General features: G+C 35.5%; 1 protein-coding gene across 2 annotated transcripts in view; it reads left to right on the forward strand.

The window, feature by feature from the left end:
• Window positions 1-20,746, forward strand: part of NUP35 (nucleoporin 35) — a 36,515-nt gene extending 15,769 nt beyond the window's left edge. For both annotated transcript variants that reach the window (XM_043577235.1, XM_043577236.1), the window contains exons 5-9: window positions 13,659-13,800; window positions 16,564-16,633; window positions 17,677-17,805; window positions 18,868-19,032; window positions 20,088-20,746. In XM_043577235.1, coding sequence (XP_043433170.1) covers window positions 13,659-13,800; window positions 16,564-16,633; window positions 17,677-17,805; window positions 18,868-19,032; window positions 20,088-20,165 — 584 coding nt within the window. In that variant the 3' untranslated portion in view covers window positions 20,166-20,746. The remainder of the gene's footprint in view (window positions 1-13,658; window positions 13,801-16,563; window positions 16,634-17,676; window positions 17,806-18,867; window positions 19,033-20,087) is intronic.
• Window positions 20,747-21,161: the final 415 nt, after the last annotated feature.

Below are 21,161 nucleotides of genomic sequence, written 5' to 3' on the forward strand. Positions count from 1 at the left end.
TTAGCTCGTATCTTTCTCCACTACTGGACTATGAACTCCTTCAGGACAGAGATTCTTTCTGTATTTTTCATTATTTACCCATCACAGAGCTGGTTATAAAGGGACCTCAGTAAACATTTGTTGACTGAATGGGTTGATGGATATAAACTGTAGTGAATTGAATAGTGGCCCTGAAATGGTATGTCCTTGTCTTAATCCCCAGAATCTATGACTCTTACTGTGTGGTTCAAATAAATAGTTAAGGTCTTGAGAGGAGGAGCTCCCAAGGAAATCTTGAAAATTCAGGAGAGAGCAGAGTCGGGAGAAGGTAATCTTGATAATTACTTAGATGGTCCCTAAATTCAATCATTAGTGTCCTTAACAGGAAAGAGAGATTTGACACAGACCTCCAAAACATGCAGTGGGTTAGGTGATGTGAAGACAGGCACAGATTGGAGTGTTGTCACCACAAACCAATGAACACCAAAATATGGCAGCAGTAACCAGAAGCTAGAAGAGGCAAGCGATGGATTCTCTCTGAGTGCCTTTGGCACACATTTGGCCCTGATGAAAATTTGATCTTGGACTTCTGGCTGTGACAAGAGCTGTGAGACAATAAATTTCTCTTGTTTTCAGCCACCCAGTTTGTGGTAATTTGTTAGAACAGACACAGGAAACCAGTATATATGTATATAATGTTTTGAGGTGATGACATCCCAATACCAAAAAGAGGATTGGAATATTTGTGTCCAACTTGACATGGCATAGTTTTAAAAAAAATTACAATTAGAGTAGTAAACACTAACCTTACTCCAGATTGCATTAGTTTCGGATGCTGCTGAAACAAATTATCGGAGATTTATGGCTTAAAACAACTCAAATTTGGGGTGCCTGGGTGGCTCAGTTGGTTAAGTGTCTGACTTTGGCTCAGGTCATGATCTCACGGTTCATGGGTTCAAGCCCCACATCGGGCCCTGTGCTGACAGCTTGGAGCCAGGAGTCTGCTTCAGATTCTCTCTCTCCCTCTCTCTCTGCCCCTCCCCCGCTCACTCTCTGTCTCACTCTCAAAGATAAATAAACATTAAAAAAAATTTAAAATACGGGCGCCTGGGTGGCTCAGTCGGTTGCGCATCCGACTTCAGCTCAGGTCACGATCTCACGGTCTGTGAGTTCGAGCCCCGCGTCAGGCTCTGTGCTGACGGCTCAGAGCCTGGAGCCTGCTTCGGATTCTGTGTCTCCCTCTCTCTCTGCCCCTCCCCCATTCATGCTCTGTCTCTGTCTCAAAAATAAATAAACGTTAAAAAAAATAAATTTAAAATAAAAAACTCATTTATTACATTAAAATTCTGGAGGTCAGAAGTCTAATATTGTCAATGGGCTGAAATCAAGGCATCAATAGATCTGTGTACTTTTCTGGAGGTTCTAGGGGTTAATCTTTTTTTTTTTTTTTTTTGTCGTCTCCTTTTTAGCTTTTAGAAGCTGTTCATATTTCTTGGCTCATGGTTCCCTACCATCTTCGAAATCTGCACTAATCAGTTGGGCCTTTCTTCTACCACTCTTTCTTTCTCCATTTAAGGAATCTTGTGATTATGTTGGACCTACTAGGTTAATCCAGGATAATATTCTCATTTAAGATCAGGTGATTAGCAGTCTTAATTCCATGTACATCCTGTATTTCTTTTTACCATGTAGTGTAACATGCTCACAGCTTCTGGATATTAGGATTTGGACATCTTTGGGAGACCATTTTCTGCCTAACATACTGATTTTTTAAAATTAGTCACCAAAATTTATTTAATCTCATGCCAGACTAACCATAGTACCATTGAATAGAGTCTAGCTTTGGTGGGGATAATATTTTCTATTTTAGTCAAAATAATAAAAGCAGATAGTTTTTAAAAATCAAACAGTACTAAAAAAAAAAAAATCAAACAGTATTTAACTATGTACAATGAAATGCAGCATTCTTTAGCCTTATTCCTTCAGAACCAGTCCAGACCTTAGAGCTATTCCTTTTGGAATTTACTTTCATTTATCTAAATGAGATGCTATGTTAGTTTCAAATTACCACAAATTTAGTGGCCTAAAATAATTCAGATTTATTCTGTTGCAGTTTTGTAGAAGTCAGAGGTCCAGAATCAGTTTCCTTGGGCTAAAGTCAAAGCATTGGTAGGACTAGTTTCTTCTGGAGGTTCTAAGGAGAATTCATTTTCTTTTTTTCTCTCAGCATCTAGCAGTTACCTGTATTCTTTGGTTTGTGGCCCCTTTCATCTTCAAAGTGTATCTCTCCAATCTCTGTTTTCATCATCACATCATCTCTATGGAGTTAAAAAATCTTCCTCCCTCTCCCTTTTTTAAGGGCACTAGTGGATATATTGGGAGCCCACCTGAATAATCTTGGGATAATCTTCCCATTTCAAGATTGTTAAGCACATCTGCAGAGTCCCTTTTGCCATATAAGTAAAATATTCACAGGTTCTAGGTATTAGGATATAGTCATGTTGGAGGTCCATATATTGTTGGAGTCCACCATATATGATTATGTGGCTAATCGATTGTCAGTTTTCAATGTTGGTATATTATCTTAAGGTAATTGGAGTTTATCTTACCTCCACATTATCTGAATATAATTATATCAGACTTTATTCCTTTGTCAATGTTTGTTATGACTATATAAACACTTTTTTATGCTTAACCAAGTAGTATAATTTATCTTTTCTCTAAAATTTTTCTAAGTTAATAATTGTATTTTTTCCCATTTGTCTAATTTTCTCTGTGCCATCTACTCCTTTGATTTTAGGCAAATGTCATTGCTAAGATACATATCTGAGCATTTTAAAAATGCTCAAAGATAGTTTCAAATAGTTTTTTGTTTCACTTTAAACTGAGAACTCTCTTTTAGCCTCTGTTTGGGCTGTTTCCTGTTTGAGCATGGTACATAGCTATCTTCCTAGGACTTGCCTTGGCAAGTTTCTGAGCTATTTGCTCATTTTTGTAGGGAACATATTTGAGTAGCTTTCTAAGCTTGTGAGGGAAATGAAATTTTAGACCTCATGTTGACTGAAATGCTTTTTTTTCCCCTCCCTCTCCTGTCTTCACACCAGATTGCTAGTTTGGCTGGGTATTGTATTTTAGGTCAGAACTTTGGAGTCATCATTCCATTCTCTTTAAGCCTCTAGTGTTTTGTGGAAGTCATGTGTGGTAATGATTTCTTAGTCTTTGTATATGGCCTGGTTTCAAAAAATTAAGATCTGTGGTTAGTATTCTCAATTGCACAACTGTGCTGTCACGTGGGGCTTTTTCATTTGTTTCTCTGGGGAATTAATTGATCCTTTAAGTCAAGATACTTACCTACAGTTTGGGGAAATTTTCCTGTATTTGTTCAATAATTGCTCTTCTTCTTTGTTTCCTACTTCTGGAATTCCTTTGGTTTGTAAGCACTGCAGAGATACTTTTTCTCCCTTACATTGTCTTTATATATGCATTCTACTTTCTGAGACATGTCTTCAGTCTCAGCTTCCAACTCTTGTAATAATTTATTTTGTCATTTTTAATTACCAAAAACATTTTTGTTGTTGTAGATCTCTGAATGTCTTTAAAAACATAGTTTCCTTTTCTTGTTTCATGGGTAAAATGTCATTCCAGTGAGAATAATGTTGGTCTTTTTTATTCTTGCTCATATTGTCTTGTTTTTTAAGCTTTCTTGGTAGAGGCATATTTAATTGAATGAGACACTAAAAAGCTCCTTGGAATCTGTGCATGTGTATGGATCATCATTGTCTGGAAAGTGGAAATTGGTGGCTTTTTTGTCTCTTACTGGACTTTCCTGTAAGAGGAATGGACCGTCAGTTAAATTTTTGTTGGGGAAATCTCTGATTTCAGCATATGTAGGTCTTTTTTTCTTTTAAATTTTCTCAAAGAAGAATTCTTTATATTGAGCCTTAATGTCTGTGTAGGTGGTCTGAATTTAGAAAGGGGAGAAGTCTCCTTTTCAATATGCAGACTTTCACTTAATCGGTTTCCATACAGTTGTTCTCTGCTGTGATTAGACTCACTGGGTCCTGAGCCATTTAGATTCCTTTTCCTCAGATATTAAGTCCTTGGTGTCATCAGGTTGAGTGGCTGAATGATAGTCATCTGGCTACTTAAGATGAGGTAGGACCTATCCTCTCATTTCTTATTGTATACACTTTCAACTAGTTTTCTTTGATTTCAGCCAGCAGCCTCTTTCATACCTTCCATAGTTCCTGTGTTCTCAAAACCTGAGGCTTTCTAGAATGATTGTCATTGGGTGTCTGACAGGGATTAGAGGTGAATACAAGTGTTCAGTTCACCATGTTTGATTGGGTGTTGTTATACACATTGTTCATTATGTTCTTGGGTACAATGAGTTTGTTAAATTGAAAAGTCTGAGGACACATTCCCTACAAGATTGCCCTCACTTCTGATGCCAGTTACAAATTTGGAGGTCCCCAAGCCTACCCTCACTTCAGACCAACTGGCTACAAATGCAGGGATTTCCAGCCCTACTCTAAGATTTGATAATTTACAGGAAAGACTCAGAACCCACTGAAAGTGCTATGTTTAAAGTTACAGTTTTATTAGAGCAAAACAGTATAAATTAGAGCGAAAAAAAGATGTATAGGGCAAAGTTTGGGAGAGTTCCAAATATGAAGCTCCCATGGCATGTTACCCTCTATGAGAAATAAGCCCGCTAACCCAAAGGAAGGACGTGGAGACTTGGAGCACAGTGAAGTGAGGCTTTAATCAAGATTCTTGCAAGAGTGGGTGTCTGATAGGCATGCTCCCTACAGTTACAACAGACGATGTATCTTCTCGTGTGCAAGTCCCTCCCCTGATTCCTCATTAGCTGAGTTACAGAGGTTACAGCCTTACCCAGAAATCACTTATGCCCATGTAAGGCAAAAAGTACATTCCTTGAGGTGATGCAGAGACTTCAGTTCTTTGGCGCATGCTCATTGCAAAGCCCGCAAAATGGAGATGGGGGCAGGGGGGGGGAAGGGGGGGTTGTACATATTTCCAATTGGTTGTAAACCTATTGTTAACCAGACAGCACAGCCTTTATTTGGTATTTCTGAAAGTGAAGCATTTCATTTCCAACACCCTCCAGAATTGGTATATGGTGCTTATACTGGCAGCTAGGGAAGTTCACTGAAGCCTTCATGTCCAGAGTTTTTATTAGAGTTTCATTAAGTAAACATGACTGATTGAGTCATTGATCAAGTGGCTCAAATCAAATTTCAGGCCCCTCTGCCCCAAGGTGGGATGATAGCATGTGGCTCAAAGCTCCAACCAGAATCACATGGTTTTTATGGTGTGACCTGCCCCCCATCCTGAATCACCTTGTTAGCATAAACTTATCAGGTGCACTTGAGGGGCCTGCCATGAATAACAGGGGAAAGTCTGTCTCTGGGGAAGTTCCTAGGGTTTAGAGGTTCCCTCCCAGGAACCTGACAAAGGTCAGACCTCTCTTTGGGCTGAGGCCAAATTCTTTTTTTTTAACGTTTATTTATTTTTGAGACAGAGAGAGACAGAGCATGAACGGGGGAGGGTCAGAGAGAGAGGGAGACACAGAATCTGAAACAGGCTCCAGGCTCTGAGCAGTCAGCCCAGAGCCCGACGTGGGGTTCGAACTCACGGACAGTGAGATTGTGACCTGAGCGGAAGTCGGACGCCTAACCGGCTGAGTCACCCAGGCGCCCGAGGCCAGATTCTTTATTGCACATAGAGCTACTTGGTTTCATGGTAAGAAGGAACAGCACTGTCAGGAACCACTTTTTTCCCAAGTTTCTTGGGCCGTATATCTGTTTAAAATTTATCACTCTTTTTATCTCCATTTATGTTAGTGGCCTATTTTGAAATAATTAAATCTATTCTTTAATTGAAGACATTTCATAAAGGGTAATAAGGTCTTTTGCCCTCTACTTTAATTTGATCTTATGAAGAGTGTTTGAATAGTAATTTACCAAGGGAGACACATTACCGTCCAATTTGATGTGGTTTGATAGGTGTACTTTATTTTCATCTTATAAAGCTTAGCATGTGGGTACAAGAAGTCTGATTGAAAGGAAGTAAAATCAGTGGAGCAATTAAACATTAACAAGGTGGGGGGCAATTATGCTAAAGTTATGTAAATAGTTTTAGATTATGTATAAGTAATTATGTTTTTCAGAGTAGTTGACAGGGCAAAAATTAGATTGCTTATTCGTTTGAGACTTAATTTTGATTTGTTTTATTTTTAAAGGTCATAATGGTTGTCTCATTTTGAGCCTTCATTTAATTTCTTGCTTGAAGGTTATTACATGATGTAGCATAACTAAATTGAACCTTCTTAATGGTAATACACAACATAAAAAATTGGAATTGGCTTTAGATTTTATAGTAAAATGCTCTTTACCATCTTTTGTATGTTAAAGGCATGTCTTTGTGGTAAGAACTAAATTCATTTAAAAATATCTTTTGTGTGCTTTTGCTTATTTCCTAAAGGGATAGTTGATAAGTTAGTTGATAAGCAGACACTTGTCAAAGTAGCGAGTTACATTTTAAATCATCCTCATTTTTTTTAAAGTTTACTTATTGTGAGAGAGCATGTGTTTGCACGTTTGCGCCATCAGGGAGGGGCAGAGAGAGAGATAATTAATCTCAGGCAGGCTCCACACTGACAGTTAGATGCAGGGCTCAAACCCCCACAAACTGGGAGGTCATGACCTGGACTGAAATCAAGAGTTGGATGCTTAACCAATTGAGCCACCCAGGCACCCCAAATCCTCATTTAAAAAATGTGTTGTACTTATTAAATGCATCTGTGATGATGAGGAAAAAGATTAATTGGTAGATAAATGTATTATAGCATGTATGTAGTTTGATTCTTTTTTTTAAATGTTTATTTATTGTTGATAGACCGAGTACCAACAGGGAAGGGACAGAGACAGAGGGAGACACAGAATCTGAAGCAGGCTCCAAGGTCTGAGCTGTCAGCACAGAGCCCGACGCAGGGCTAGAACTCATGAACTGTGAGATCATGACCTGAGCCAAAGTCAGATGGATGCTTAAACAACTGAGCCACCCAGGCACCCCGCAGTTTGATTTTTTTCAATAAATTGTATTATCTCTTTTATTAAGCATGAACTTGGTTTTAAAATTTAAATCTATAAGACTCAGCCATGTAATGCACTGAGATTCCATTTCCTTCTTGTATACCTTTTGTGTTCTCTAGAGTTAATAATGATTGCATATCATCATTTGCTTGATTGCTTTTATAAAAATATTTGAATATTCATTTTTCAAGCTTTCTGGCTACTGAGCTATTTTTTGTTAACCTGGTTACTTGATGGCTGAACGTAAGCAATCTTGAGCATCTTTCCTTGTTTCCTAGTAATGTCTAAGAATGTTCTGTTCTGAATTAAATAGATTCTTCAATAATCGTTTATAGAGCTGAGGTGATCTGAAACTTTTTTCTGAAAGAAAGGCTGCATTACTAGGTTAAATTAGATTAATTGTGGGTTTCTACATTTGAGTCCAATTAAAGGACATGGATGCAAGTTGTATGACATAGTTACAAGAGTTAAGAATTTTCAAATCTTTAGGTGATCGTATTTTTTCTCTTTAATTAGAATCACATTGTTGCATTATAGTTTTTACTTGATTGATTAGCTTTAACTTTTGATACTGTTGAGGGTATAGTTTTGGTTTACTACTTTTTGGAGGCAAGAGATGGACATCATTCCTGGAAATCTTTCAGACTTTATATATTTGTGCCTTCAATGTAAAAGAAGTACCAATGTATGTACCAAGTACATCATTTATATTGAAGTTTAGTATTGTTAAAATAGTTAACTTTTGTGAGTTTTTGTCTAAAACTATTCCATTTTATTATTGGAGTAACAGGTAAGTCTTGTGGGTATAATAACTAAGGGAAACTAACATTTATTACAGGTTTAAGATACAGTTGACATAAAACATGTATATGTTTAAGGTATACAGTATGTTTATTCAACAAGTGTATGTTGTAGAATGACCATTGTGTTAACTTTCAAGTATATAAAACGATACTATTAACAAATATCACCATGGTGTTGTTTAGATCCCCAGTACTTATTCACCTTATGACTGGAAGTTTGTACCCTTTGACCAATATCTCTCCATATCCTTCAGCTCCTAGGCCATAGTAACCACTACTCTACTCTCTGTTTCTCTGAGTTGGGCTTTTTTACATTTCACATATAACTGAGATCATACAGTATTTAGTATTTGTCTTTTCTTTGCTGACTTCTTTCACTTATCATGCACGTCATGTTAATGGCAGGATGCCATCCAAATGGCAGGATTTCCTTCCTTCTCATGGCTGAAAAACATCCATTGTGTATATGTACCATCTCTTCTTTATCCATTCATCCACTGAGGGACACTTCGATTATTTTCATATCTTGGCTAATGTGAATAATGCTGCAAGGAACATGGAAGTGTAGATACCATTTTGAGATCCTGTTTCCATTTTCTTTGGATCTATATCCAAGAATGGGATTGTTGGATCATGTGGTAGTGCTATTTGTAATTTTTGAAGAATCTCCATAGAGTTTTCCATAGTGGCTGTACCAATTTATATTCCCACCAGCAGTGTACAAGGATTTCCTTTACTTCGAATCCTTGCCAACACTTAGCTCATGTCTTTCTGATGATAGCCTTTCTAAAAGGTGTGAGGGGATATCTCATTGGGGCTTTGATTTGCATTTTCCTGATGATTAGTGGTTTTGAGCATCATTTTGGTACCTGTTGGCTCTATGTATGTTGTCTTTGGAAAAATGTCTATTCAGTTCCTCTGCTGACTTTTTTTGCTGCAGAGTTGTATGAGTTTCTTATATATTTTAAAGAGTAACCCCTATCATATATGTGGTTTGCATATACTTTCTTCCATTCCATATGCTGCCTTTTCATCTTGCTAATGATTTTGTAGATGCTTTGGGTAAGTATGGACTTTAACAATATTAATTCTTCCTATCTGTGAATGTGGTATATCTTTCCATTTGTTTTTTCAGTTTCTTTGATCAGTCTTGTGGTTTTCAGTATATAAATCTTTCATCTCCTTGGTTAAATTTATTCCTATGTATTTTATTATTGATGGTATTTTAACATTTATTTATTTTTGAGGGACAGAGCATGAGCAGGGGAGGGGGAGAGAGAGAGAGACACACAGGATCCCAAGCAGGCTCCAGGCTGTGAGCTGTTTGTTAGCACAGAGCCAGACACGGGGCTCGAACTCACGAACTGCAAGACCATGACCTGAGCTGAAGTCGGAGGCTCAACTGACTGAGCCACCCAGGCGCCCCTTCTTGATGGTATTTTAAAGGGGATTATTTTATTTGTTTTTTAGTTATTAAATTGTTGTCAACGTGTAGAAATGCAACTGATCCGTGTGTTGGTTTTGTATTCTGCAACTTCACTGAATTCATTAATTAGTTCTAAAGGTTTTTTAGTGGAGTCTTTAAGATTTTCTATGTATAAGATTATTTTATGTGCAAAAACAATTTTGCATCTTTCTTTCCGATTTGGATGCCTGTTATTTTTTATATTTTTCTTACTTGATTGCTTTGATAAGGACTTCCAATACTATGTCAAAAGGAGTGGTAAGTGGGTACCCTTGTTCCTGATTGTAAAGGAAAAACTTTCAGCCTTTTCATCACTGAATATGATGTCAGATGTGGGCTTATCGTATATAGCCTTTATTATGTTGAAGTATGATCCTCCTATATCCAGTTTGTTGAACATTTTTATCATGAGAGAATGTTTTGTTTTTGTCAAAAGCTTTTTCTGCATCTGTTGATGATCATCTGATTTTAATCTGGCATTTGTGTCAGAATAATGCTGCCCTGGTAAAATGGAAACTAACATTTATTGAACCTATTAAACATACTCTTTCAGTTAATCTTCTCTATGTTGGATAGATGTTAGATACGCATTTGTGTTTTGTGTTCTTCATATGTAAAAAGCAGAAGCTAGGTTCTATCTCATAGAATTGCCTTTAGGATTAAATATGAATACATGCAAATAACCTGTAATCCCACCTTGAACATAGTATAAATGCTCAATCCTTGTTAGCAATTATCATTAATATTGTTACTGTTTTTTTATTTTTTGTTGTAATATTTGGGAAGTAAGGCTCAGTAACTCTCTTTAATTGTGACATTAAGTTATAGAACTATAGTGTGAACTAACTACAAACCCTTTTACTCTATTCCCACTCATCTTCCCATGATGCTCTATAGCAAGGTGAATGATTGGTTCAGGGGTAGCAACACTAGCCTTCTGCCATCCAGTCCAATCCTTTCTGGGCTTCTGACACAATTACGTGTTACCTTCCTCAAAGCAAGGTGTTGTACTTCCTTCTCCCCCTATACATTAAAGATATTTTCATTATTTTTTGTAATTCACTAGCAGTTGGAACATGAGGATCTAAAATAAAATAAGAATGTTCCAAAATAGATTGCAGGGGGGCTGTTTAGGTTTTTCCTTTTTAAAATTTACTCCGACCGTTTAAGTGTTGTATCTGGAAAGTAACTTGATTCTCCAGTCCTTCTTTGTTATGGATTAACAGCCTGTCACTGTGACTGGTCGTTGAATGTGTTTCTTTGTTAAGAGAACTTCTTTTTGTGTGGTTCTAAGAAAATCATTCTGTATTCATCAGTAGGAAAACTCAGTTACCCTTTTTGCATCTCAGCTTTGGATTTGAATACTAGCTTTATTGCTCATTTCCTAATAGCAATTCCTATGCGCATTAATCAAGCATTTTTAAGGTATATACAACGTACTCAACCCAAGATCAGCATTTACCAAAGTATGTGTTTTATGAAGGTAAAATGTAGTCATTATAGTATAGGAAATTTTGGGTTGAATAAAGTTTTAAATATTTCTTTATTGACTAATCTTCACAAGTTTTTTTTATGTGCATTATAAATCTCCCATCAGGATAATATATAGCCTTTTATAAAACTTAACACACTAGCTCTCCCCACCCCCCTCTTATTTTTTTAAGAATATACTTTGAGAACTCCATTTGACTACAGACGCTTTGGAATGTTAGGTTGATTTTCAACTCAACTGGGAATTCAGGACAAATGACATGACTAAGCAGCAGATACACAGTTAGAATATATTGAGCAGAGAACCTCCAGAAAATCAGTAAACATGGGTTGTGAATGATGTACAAGGCCCTGTAAAACAGTTGTCCTCAGGCTTCTTGGTTGTAGGATCCTTAATACATTCTTAGAAATTAAAGGCCAGAGAGGTTTGGGGTTATACCTATTGATAGTTACTGCATTAGAAATTAAAAAAATATTTTACAGTATGTATTAATTCATTTTAATGTAATTTGTTTCATGTAAACATAAGGAACTTTAAAAATAACTTTTCTACAAGAAAAGATTATGATGAGAATGACATTGCTTTGTGTTTTTCAAATTTTAATGTCTGGTTTAAAATAGAGTTAAATTCTTATATCTGCATTTTTTTTCTTTAAACATTTATTTATTTTGAGAGAGAGAGCACGCGCAAGGATGGGAGGGGCAGAAAAAGAATCCCAGTATGCTTGCGCTGTCAGCATAGGAGCCAGATGCAGGGCTCGAACCCACAAACCATAAGATCATGACCTGAACCGAAACCAAGACTTGGATGCTTAACCTCCTAGACACCCCCTTATATCTGCTTCTGTATTCAATCTTGGTGCTTGATTGAATGCTTGATTGAATTGCATCAAGCATCCTTTGGAAAGGTCCATTGTACTCATGAGAGAATTAAGAGTATAAAGGCAAATGAAACCTTAAATCACTATGAAAATATCTTTGACTTGGCTGATCCCATCAAGAGAGGTTGTAAGTTATTCAGAGTCTCCAGTCCATACTTGTAGAATTGCTGGTGTAGTAAATACAAATGTTAACTAGATTACTTCCTAAGAGCTTGTCCTTTGAATTTGGATTGCATAGATTGGAATTTTGGCTGCACTTCTTGACGTTATTTAACATCCCATTTCCTAATTCGTTAAGTGGAGTTACTAATAGAACCTACCTTGTAAGATGGTTAGAATTAAATAAACTTAGACCTGTAAAATGGTATAAGTACCATGAAATAAATGAAATGTTGCTGTTCATTATTATTTCAAAATTTTAGTCCTGTTATGGCACTTTTGTTCACAATTTTCCATCGGCTTGCCAACTCGTTTGAGGTAAAAGCCAAAGCCTTTACTGTGGCTTACAAAGTTGTTTTTTTGCGGGGGATCTGATTTTTTTGTTACCTCTCGCTGTGCTCATATACTTGTTTTGACCTCACATCCCCTCTTCACTGTCTTGTTCATCAAACACCAATCATATCCTTTCTTAGGTCCTTTGTATGGGATTTTTTCTCCATTTAACGTTTATTTCTTAAGATACTGGCATGTTTTGCCCTCCCTCTTCTTTGGGTTTTTATTTTAATGTCACCTCAGCAAAATCTTTGTTTCATTTAATGCTTCCGTGTATGTATATAGGTACACACTGCTTTATCTATTTTTCTGTAGGATTTTCCTTCCTTCCTTCCTTCCTTCCTTCCTTCCTTCCTTCCTTCCTTCCTTCCTTCCTTCCTTCCTTATTTGAGAGAGAGTGTGAGTGCAGGAAAGGGAGAGAATGAATCCCAAGCAGAGCCTGACCCAGGGCTCGATCCCACAACTCTGGGATCCTACCCTGAGCTAAAATCAAGAGTTAGACGCTCAACCAACTGAACTGCCTAGCTGCCTCAAGGAGTTTCTGTTTTCTAATATACTAGGTATTACTTATTTGTCTCTTTTCTACTAGAATTTAAGCTCCACTAGAGATAGATGGGGTTTTGTTTATTTTTTTATTTTATTTTTTTATTTTGGTCTTACTTTTCATTACTGTGTCTTCAATACCTATAATGATGCTAGGTGTGTATTTAGGCACTGAAAAAATATTTTTTTTTGAGTGAATCATTATCATTACTGCAAAGAGGAAAGAATGGTTTCCACTTCTCAGAAATGTGTGGTTTCAATAGGACAGTGCCTCTGAAATAAAATGAACATGTAAAGCAGTTAGTTTGGCATTTTGGACACGTAGAAGTACTCATTAGTTGGTAGCTGTTATTGAAGGATAAGCAAAGAAAGAACAGAATTAGACATTTAAGTTAGAAATTACCTGAGTAAAAGAAAACTGCATTTGCATCTCAGGATCTAGGGTAGATACTGTTTAGGGACATATTGAAAAATATAGGTTGGAACTATATTGTGGAGCTTCTTGGATTATTCTGTAGGTAATGAGTTATTGCATAATTCTAAGGCAGACGTGCTGTGATGAAAGTGGTAGATTTGGAAGATGAATCCAGTAGTAGTCCTTGAGGTTGATTGGAGACCCTTTTGGTATAAGCTTAACTGGAAATTAAAACATTAGCAAATTTATAAAAAATAAAACTTTCACAAAATCATAAATTATGCTCAATTATTAATGACCTGAAATTGTACAGTAGTATAAAATGATCATTTGATTACAAGTTGCGTATCTTGAACTATTTATGCAATTGCCAACTTTTAATATATCTTTTCATTTACAACCAAGAGCTTTGATTTAAAATAAACCAAGATGTTTATATTGGTAACTAACTTACTAAATATACTAATATAGGGCAAAGTATGTTTAGTCCAGCAAACATTGGTCAGCCACGAAAGACAACATTATCTCCTGCACAGTTGGATCCTTTTTATACTCAAGGAGATTCTCTGACTTCTGAAGATCACCTCGATGACACTTGGGTAACTGTGTTCGGGTAAGGTTTCTGAATCATTTACCTTTCCAAAAAAAGTAAACACCAAACACTCCTTAACATTTCATAATAAATATTATCAAATGTCCCCCTCCCCCCAAAAATATTGCACAGCAAACACGCATGTACCCACCACCTACCTTCTACAGTTGTTAATATTTTACTTCATTTGTTTTATGTTCCATTAATTCATCTTTCTTTGTTGGTACATTTCAGAATAAGTTGCACACATGAGTACAAATCATGCTGACACTTCAGCATGCTATTATTGATTAGTGTTCAGTATTTGTTGATACTTTAAAAAAAATTATCTGCTTCTCAGATGTATTTTCTTTAGTGTATTTGCTGGATAACGGAACAGAAATCCTTCTTTTTTTAAAAAATTTTTTTTTTCAACGTTTATTTATTTTTGGGACAGAGAGAGACAGAGCATGAACGGGGGAGGGGCAGAGAGAGAGGGAGACACAGAATTGGAAGCAGGCTCCAGGCTCTGAGCCATCAGCCCAGAGCCTGACGCGGGGCTCGAACTCACGGACCGCGAGATCGTGACCTGGCTGAAGTCGGACGCTTAACCGACTGCGCCACCCAGGCGCCCCCAGAAATCCTTCTTTAGACTTACGAAGCTCCCTTCTTTCTAGTGGTTATTCTCCCTCAATTGGACTTAACCAGTTTGGAACTAACAAATTGAATTTCATTTGTGTATAGATGTGTGTGTGTGTGTGTGTGTGTGTGTGTGTGTATGCATATATGTCACAAGGTTGGTACTTTATAGTCATAGGATATTGGATATTAGTAGACATTATACATGATATTCCTGGATACATTTTGAATAGATTTTTAGATCCAAAAAAGTACTTTAAAGCATTTTGGAGATCATATTGCATCATTTCCATATGAGAAAACTGAGGTGTTAGACTAAGTGATTTATTCAGGGATTTACATATAGTTATTAGTAAAGTGTCAGCAAAAAACCTTAGGTCTTTTGATTTTTAAGTTGTTACTGTTCATGCCATGCTACATAAGGTTTGCTTCTGAAAGTGTGATAGGTCCTACTGATATTGGACCTTACTATATTTAGTTTTGGGGTAAAAAATATAACAATAACACTTGAGCTTCTTGAAGAAAGAACAATGCACAGTAAATGTTAGTGCATTTGAATAGACTATATTCAGTTTATTTAAAATTTAAAAATTCAAAAGTAAATGTATAAGAATATACAATGAAAAGTTTTCCTTCCCATTTGTGTCCCCAACTACAGTTTTTCTCCCCTTTAAGGCAGTAATTGCCACCTGTTTTTTGTGTAACCTTCCAGAGAGAGTCTATGTGTTATTGATTCTGTTTAGGTAAAAAAGCAAGATCATTGCTTTCCTTTATTCCCAGAAAGCCCATGCATAGCTCATAGCAATTGGATGGCTTCTTGACTTTTTTCTTTTTTTGTGTGTGTTTAAATTTTCATACTCTCTCACAACATGGCTATGTTTTTGAATTTGGGTGTCCCATCCCAAGTCTGTCAGGCTCAGTAATGTGTCACTTTTAAGATTCCGTAGTAATTGGATAAATTACTTGAATATCTTCTGCTAGTCTTTTTCTTCATTTTTAAGATACACACTTTTCCACCTATTAACTTTCTGTTGGTTTTATGTTTTAGTAACCCTCTGTATGAGTTTGATTGCGAGAACTGAAATGTTTTCTTCTAAGAGATAAAATATTTTATTTTGACTGTTTATAGGATAGTACATCTAAAATATATATGTTCTTTGATAATTTAACTTTTTCCTACTGACTCAAGGTCATCATTATATATCATTCGTTGTTTTGGGGTGGTTCTTTTATAGTGTATTGAAATGTTTCCACTCAAAGTGGTCGTAGAGTCTTAGAATTACGTTTTATTTTTCAACTACCTCCCCTCTCTTGGAACCATTATTTCTCTTTCATTTTTATTTTCTTCAGCTCTTCTTTGTAGGCACTTTGCCTCATTTGTTGCTTTTCTTTGAGGTTAGAAATTTTATATCCAAACATACATAACATAAAATAAAATTTCAGTCCTGAATGGAAGCTCTCTATAACTAAAGCTACTGGTTAAGGAAACTCCAGATTTTCAACTTAAAATAGCTTCATTGTTTGGACTATAAAAGTAATAATACCTCATAAAATATTTTTAAACCATAAGGAACTTTATAAAGAAGAAAAGAAAAATCACTTAAAAATTTTCAGAGATATATGGCTATTAAAATCTTGGTAACCACCCTTTTAAATGTTTCTATACTAATGATGCTGGTATTGATTTTCATTTTTGATTTAGAACTAAACTTCTGAATTTTCAGTTTGGTACTCAGTGTGTAAATAATATGACCATATAATTTAAAATTCTTTTCCTTTTAATAGCTGTAGTATACCTAAGTATTTCACACACACACATAGACACACGCATATATGCCCTCGTAGAATAAATTATATACATAGCTGTGACATGATAATTCTTTTCTAAGAGTGTGATAATGGCAGTGAGAGTGGAATTTTAGAGATTTCATATGTGGAATCTGGGGATGGGGAAGAATGACTGAGTCAAAACTAATTTTAACATATTTGCTTTGGAGTAATGGGCAATGATATATTTAGCTGATACTGAGGAAAACAGAATGATCAGGGATCTCCTATTAATATTCTAGTCCATTGGGGGAAACTTACCTTGAAATACTTATATGTAGGGTAATTTGCATTTGTATTTATTATGGAAGTTGACTGTTTGGACAACTCTTTTTTCAGGTTTCCTCAAGCATCTGCTTCCTATATATTATTACAATTTGCACAGTATGGGAATATCTTAAAACATGTGGTAAGGCTTACTTCTTTTCAGTTCAAGATTTAGTGTGAAGAAAGAGAAGCTGTGAATTGAGGGAGACTTTGCTCCTGAATATTGTCTGCTTTTTTCCAAACTTAAAAGTTTTTCTTTCTTTTTTTAAGTTTTCATTGAATATGTCTGTTAGAGTCTAGAAGGCTAGAGGTTGCATAGTAGTTAATAAAAGGGATAAAGAGAGAAGAGAGCGAGAATTTCATGCTCTCCCCCCTTTCCTTAAATGCTTCATAGTCTCTTAACAAAAATTACACCAAATATTATATAACTGTCTTCTAGTATCCACTTGTTTTATTGGAGATGAAAGAAAAGAGAAGTTCCTTATTTACAGAGTTCATAGGGCTTTTTTAGCTTGTAGAGAGCTTTTTAAAAACAAGTATCTTACCTTGTCTTACCTATAACAAGTTATAAATGACAAATCTTTTTTCTGTTATCAGGGATTGACTTAATTCCTACAGAAATAATATTGATGAATACAATTTTTAACAATTTCATAGCAAGGGTTAGTAAGATCTTTTTATAAGAAACAATTATCTTTTGAGAATTACTTTCAGAGAATTTTTGCCACATATTCTTTTTTTTTTTTTTTTTTTTTTTAATTTTTTTTTTCAACGTTTATTTATTTTGGGGACAGAGAGAGACAGAGCATGAACGGGGGAAGGGCAGAGAGAGAGGGAGACACAGAATCGGAAACAGGCTCCAGGCTCTGAGCCATCAGCCCAGAGCCCGACGCGGGGCTCGAACTCACGGACCGCGAGATCGTGACCTGGCTGAAGTCGGACGCTTAACCGACTGCGCCACCCAGGCGCCCCTGCCACATATTCTTTATATTGGAGAATTGAGAGGTAGAAATTATTGAAACTGTTTAATAGGATTTTTTTTGAATCCTAGCATTCAGTTTGTTATGGGGCATCAAATAAAAAGTAGAAGCATATATATATCTTCTTATCTTTGTATTTTCTAATAAAATTCATGGTTAGGTTTTATATATTTTATGTTTTAAGGGACAACTTCATTCTTTGCAGATGTCTAACACAGGAAATTGGATGCATATTCGTTATCAATCTAAACTGCAGGCTCGGAAAGCCTTAAGCAAAGATGGGAGGATTTTTGGAGAGTCCATCATGATTGGTGTAAAACCATGTATAGATAAAGTAAGTTATTGCTGATGTAAGGAAAATGGATTCATCTGTATGAAGAGTACAAGTCTAAGTATAGACATTGGCAGTTATGTCACTTTGCTTCACTGTGCCCCTTTTTCTTACTTCGTAAAATATGATGATGTTATAGTATTGTTTTCATGGGAAGCCAAATTTTTAGTCATGGGACTTTAGAATTTAGAGGTAATCCATCCTGACTCCTTCATTTTATAGATAAAGAGGCCAATGGGACTTGGGTAACTTATCTAGAGTTGTTAAAGGTAAGATCTAGATTTTAGGTCTCCTAACTTCTAGCTCATTCTCCTGTGCAAAAGCAACATAAAAATCTTTAAATACTTCAAAGGAATGCTGCTCTTTCAAAATGAAATACTTCACATGAATGGTAACAGGGTTAACTATTTAATGGATGAAACTTTTTAGTCATTTTTATTTTAAAATGTTTAAAAACTATTATAGGCCTATAAATAATACTGAGAACATTTTATACTTCATGGCTTGTAAAATCATCATAATTGTTCTTAAGTAATTATACATGAACTTCTGTCTACCAGGCACTGTGCTCATATATACACATTAATGCGCAAAGCAGCTCTGGCTCCTGTTCTTACAATCTGTGGTTACTTTAGAGTTCTGTAATTATTATATTATGCTGTAACAGATGTTTGTAGAGGCCAGAGGAGAATCTGGGGTTCCTGGCTACTAAGTAGCACTGGAATTTCATGGCCTACTTCCCCCAGGATTTCCCCAAGAATCTTCTTTTTTCTCCCTTGAGGGTTTTTCATAGTATTTTTAAGGAGATTTTACTCTTGTGAGTCTCTAGTCATCTTGAGGATGTTTGAGATCACTGAAGTGAGCTTTCAGGTTGAGCATTAGATCTCAAATACTAGCTAAGAAGCATGTATTGCTTTATCAAGCCTAAAATTGTTTGAAAGTTTAATTAGATCAAATAAAGTGTGCCTCTTTCAATAAATTTTTTTTTTTTTAAGTAGGGTGTAATAGTGGATAATAGCATATTATGTTTATAAACAGAGAAGTTCTTTACCTTTCTTTCTCCAGAGTGTTATGGAAAACCATGACAGGTGTGCTTTGTCATCTCCACCTCTAGCCTTTACACCACCAATCAAAACTGTAGGCACACCAACCCAGCCTGGAAGTGCTCCTAGGATTTCTACCATGAGACCTCTTGCTACAGCATACAAAGCTTCTACTAGTGACTATCAGGTATTTTAAGAATTAGATAAAGATAAACTTGAAAAAGTGAAATGCATCGCATGTTTAACCATTGGATTGATTTGTGTGCCATTAAATATTTCTTATGTGATTGCCTTGATGAAATCCCTATAAATTTGCATTCTTAAATTCCTTATTTTAAAAATTATAGTTTTGGCCAATTGAAAACTTACCTTGAATTTTAAAAAAATTTTGCCATTATTTAAAACATTTTGAGAGTTTTAGTTTTTTCTAAGTTATACTTGCATACATTAAAGTTTCTCTTATGAACATCTCTGGTGTGAGGGAATATTAAAAAACTTGTTGAACTGATGACTAAATCTGATGGTCTCACAAATGAAGAACCTCACTCATGTTGGAGTAGCTGTGGTTATCAAAGAGACCATTGACCAGCTCCCATTTCACTGTTTCTCGTTTCAAAAAAGTTTAAAGGGAAAGTTCATTATATTCATTGAAGAATGATAGAAGTATTATGACTCTCATTCAGTATGTTACTGTCTTCTACTTAATTAATCAGGTTCTGAACTTGCCTAGTCACAGACACAGGTCCTGAAACAGCAAATAAAACATTTTTAATTTAGTAAGAGAGTAACAATTTAGTCTTTTGATTTCCCCTGAAATTTGGAGACTAGGACTGGATTTTTCATTAAGGTTTTCTTTTAAACCAGTCCTGTCTCTTTTATAGTAGGCTCCATGCCTGGTGTGGGGCTTGAACTCATGTCCCTGAGATCAAGAGTCAGATGCTCTGCCGACTGAGCTAGCCAGGCACCCCTAAGGATTTTAAAACCCTCATCTCTTGTAGCTTTTGTATTGTTTGTTCAGTTTTCTGATATAAGGAGAAGATATAATTTGTTTTGCCAAAGGAATAGGATTTTGTGCTTTAAAGCATAAAGTTGTTCTAACTAAATCCCTGTCTTCTTTAAATATACAATTCAGTACCACAAATGCATTTAACTGTTTGGCTCTTTTAAATTAGCCATTAACTCTAGAATTGACAAGATACTTAAGAAACTATAACCTAACAATTGTGTGTGCTTTTTTAATAGGTTATTTCTGACAGACAGACGCCAAAAAAAGATGAAAGTCTTGTATCCAAAGCAATGGAGTACATGTTCGGCTGGTAGTATAGTAAGAGCTAAGAATCACCTACCACGGAGGAGGCTGCTACACTAAAACAGAGTTAGCCCAGTACTGCCAGCTTGCCTTTGGTTAGTTATATAACCACTCTTGGCAGTGCTGAATCGCTCTCTCTCACTTTCTTAGAAGCCTTTTTTCTTTAAGGATACAGCATATTTGTAGCTTGCACTTTAAAAGATGATTGAGATACGTTTTAAAGAAAACAAAAAATCCCTGTAAATAGGATTTTGTGCTTTCTGTGTTAGTGCATGCTTTAAGCACAAAAAACTCAGCATTGATTACTGTAAATTGTATAATTGAATTTGTGGTGAGGTTTTGTAGTCTTCATGAGTTGGTGGGGTGAATTTCATGAAGGGTAAACTATACAACTCCTAACAATACACAAAGATTATAATCAACCAATTTGAATTATGGTTTTTTAATTTAGATAGTATTTAATATTTTAATTATCCTTGTTTATATATGTCCTGTCATGGATTGTCATCTTTCAGTATTCTAAAGTCAAAAGTCTTTTTAAAAACCTACTAAAGTTTCGTGATAATAAACTTTGTCAATTCTATATATTAAACATTTTTTGAAAGTGATTTGTTATTTTATTAACTATTTAAAAAAATTTGAAGTGTCTGCTGAAATAGAGAAAATACATCATGAATCTCCACATACTGTAATCTAGCTTTAATAACCATATAACCATAAATATTTTGCCATAGTGGTTTCTTCTCTCTCCCTTTTGTTTAAAGCATATCTCAGATGTGATGTCATTTTAATCTAAGTACTTGAGGATATATCAAAAAAAGAACATTCCCACTTGTAATTACAGTATCAGTATCATACCTAACAGAATTAGTAAGTTTCTTAATATCTAATATATAGCCCATTAAAAAATTTCCCAGTTATCTCCAAAATATATTTATGGTTGGTTAGTACAAATCACTATCTAGAGTAGGTGTACATGATATATTTGATTATTTTGTCTTTTAAGT

This window comes from Prionailurus bengalensis, chromosome C1 (genome assembly GCF_016509475.1).
Source record: "Prionailurus bengalensis isolate Pbe53 chromosome C1, Fcat_Pben_1.1_paternal_pri, whole genome shotgun sequence".
In the NCBI taxonomy this organism is placed as follows: Eukaryota; Metazoa; Chordata; class Mammalia; order Carnivora; family Felidae; genus Prionailurus; species Prionailurus bengalensis.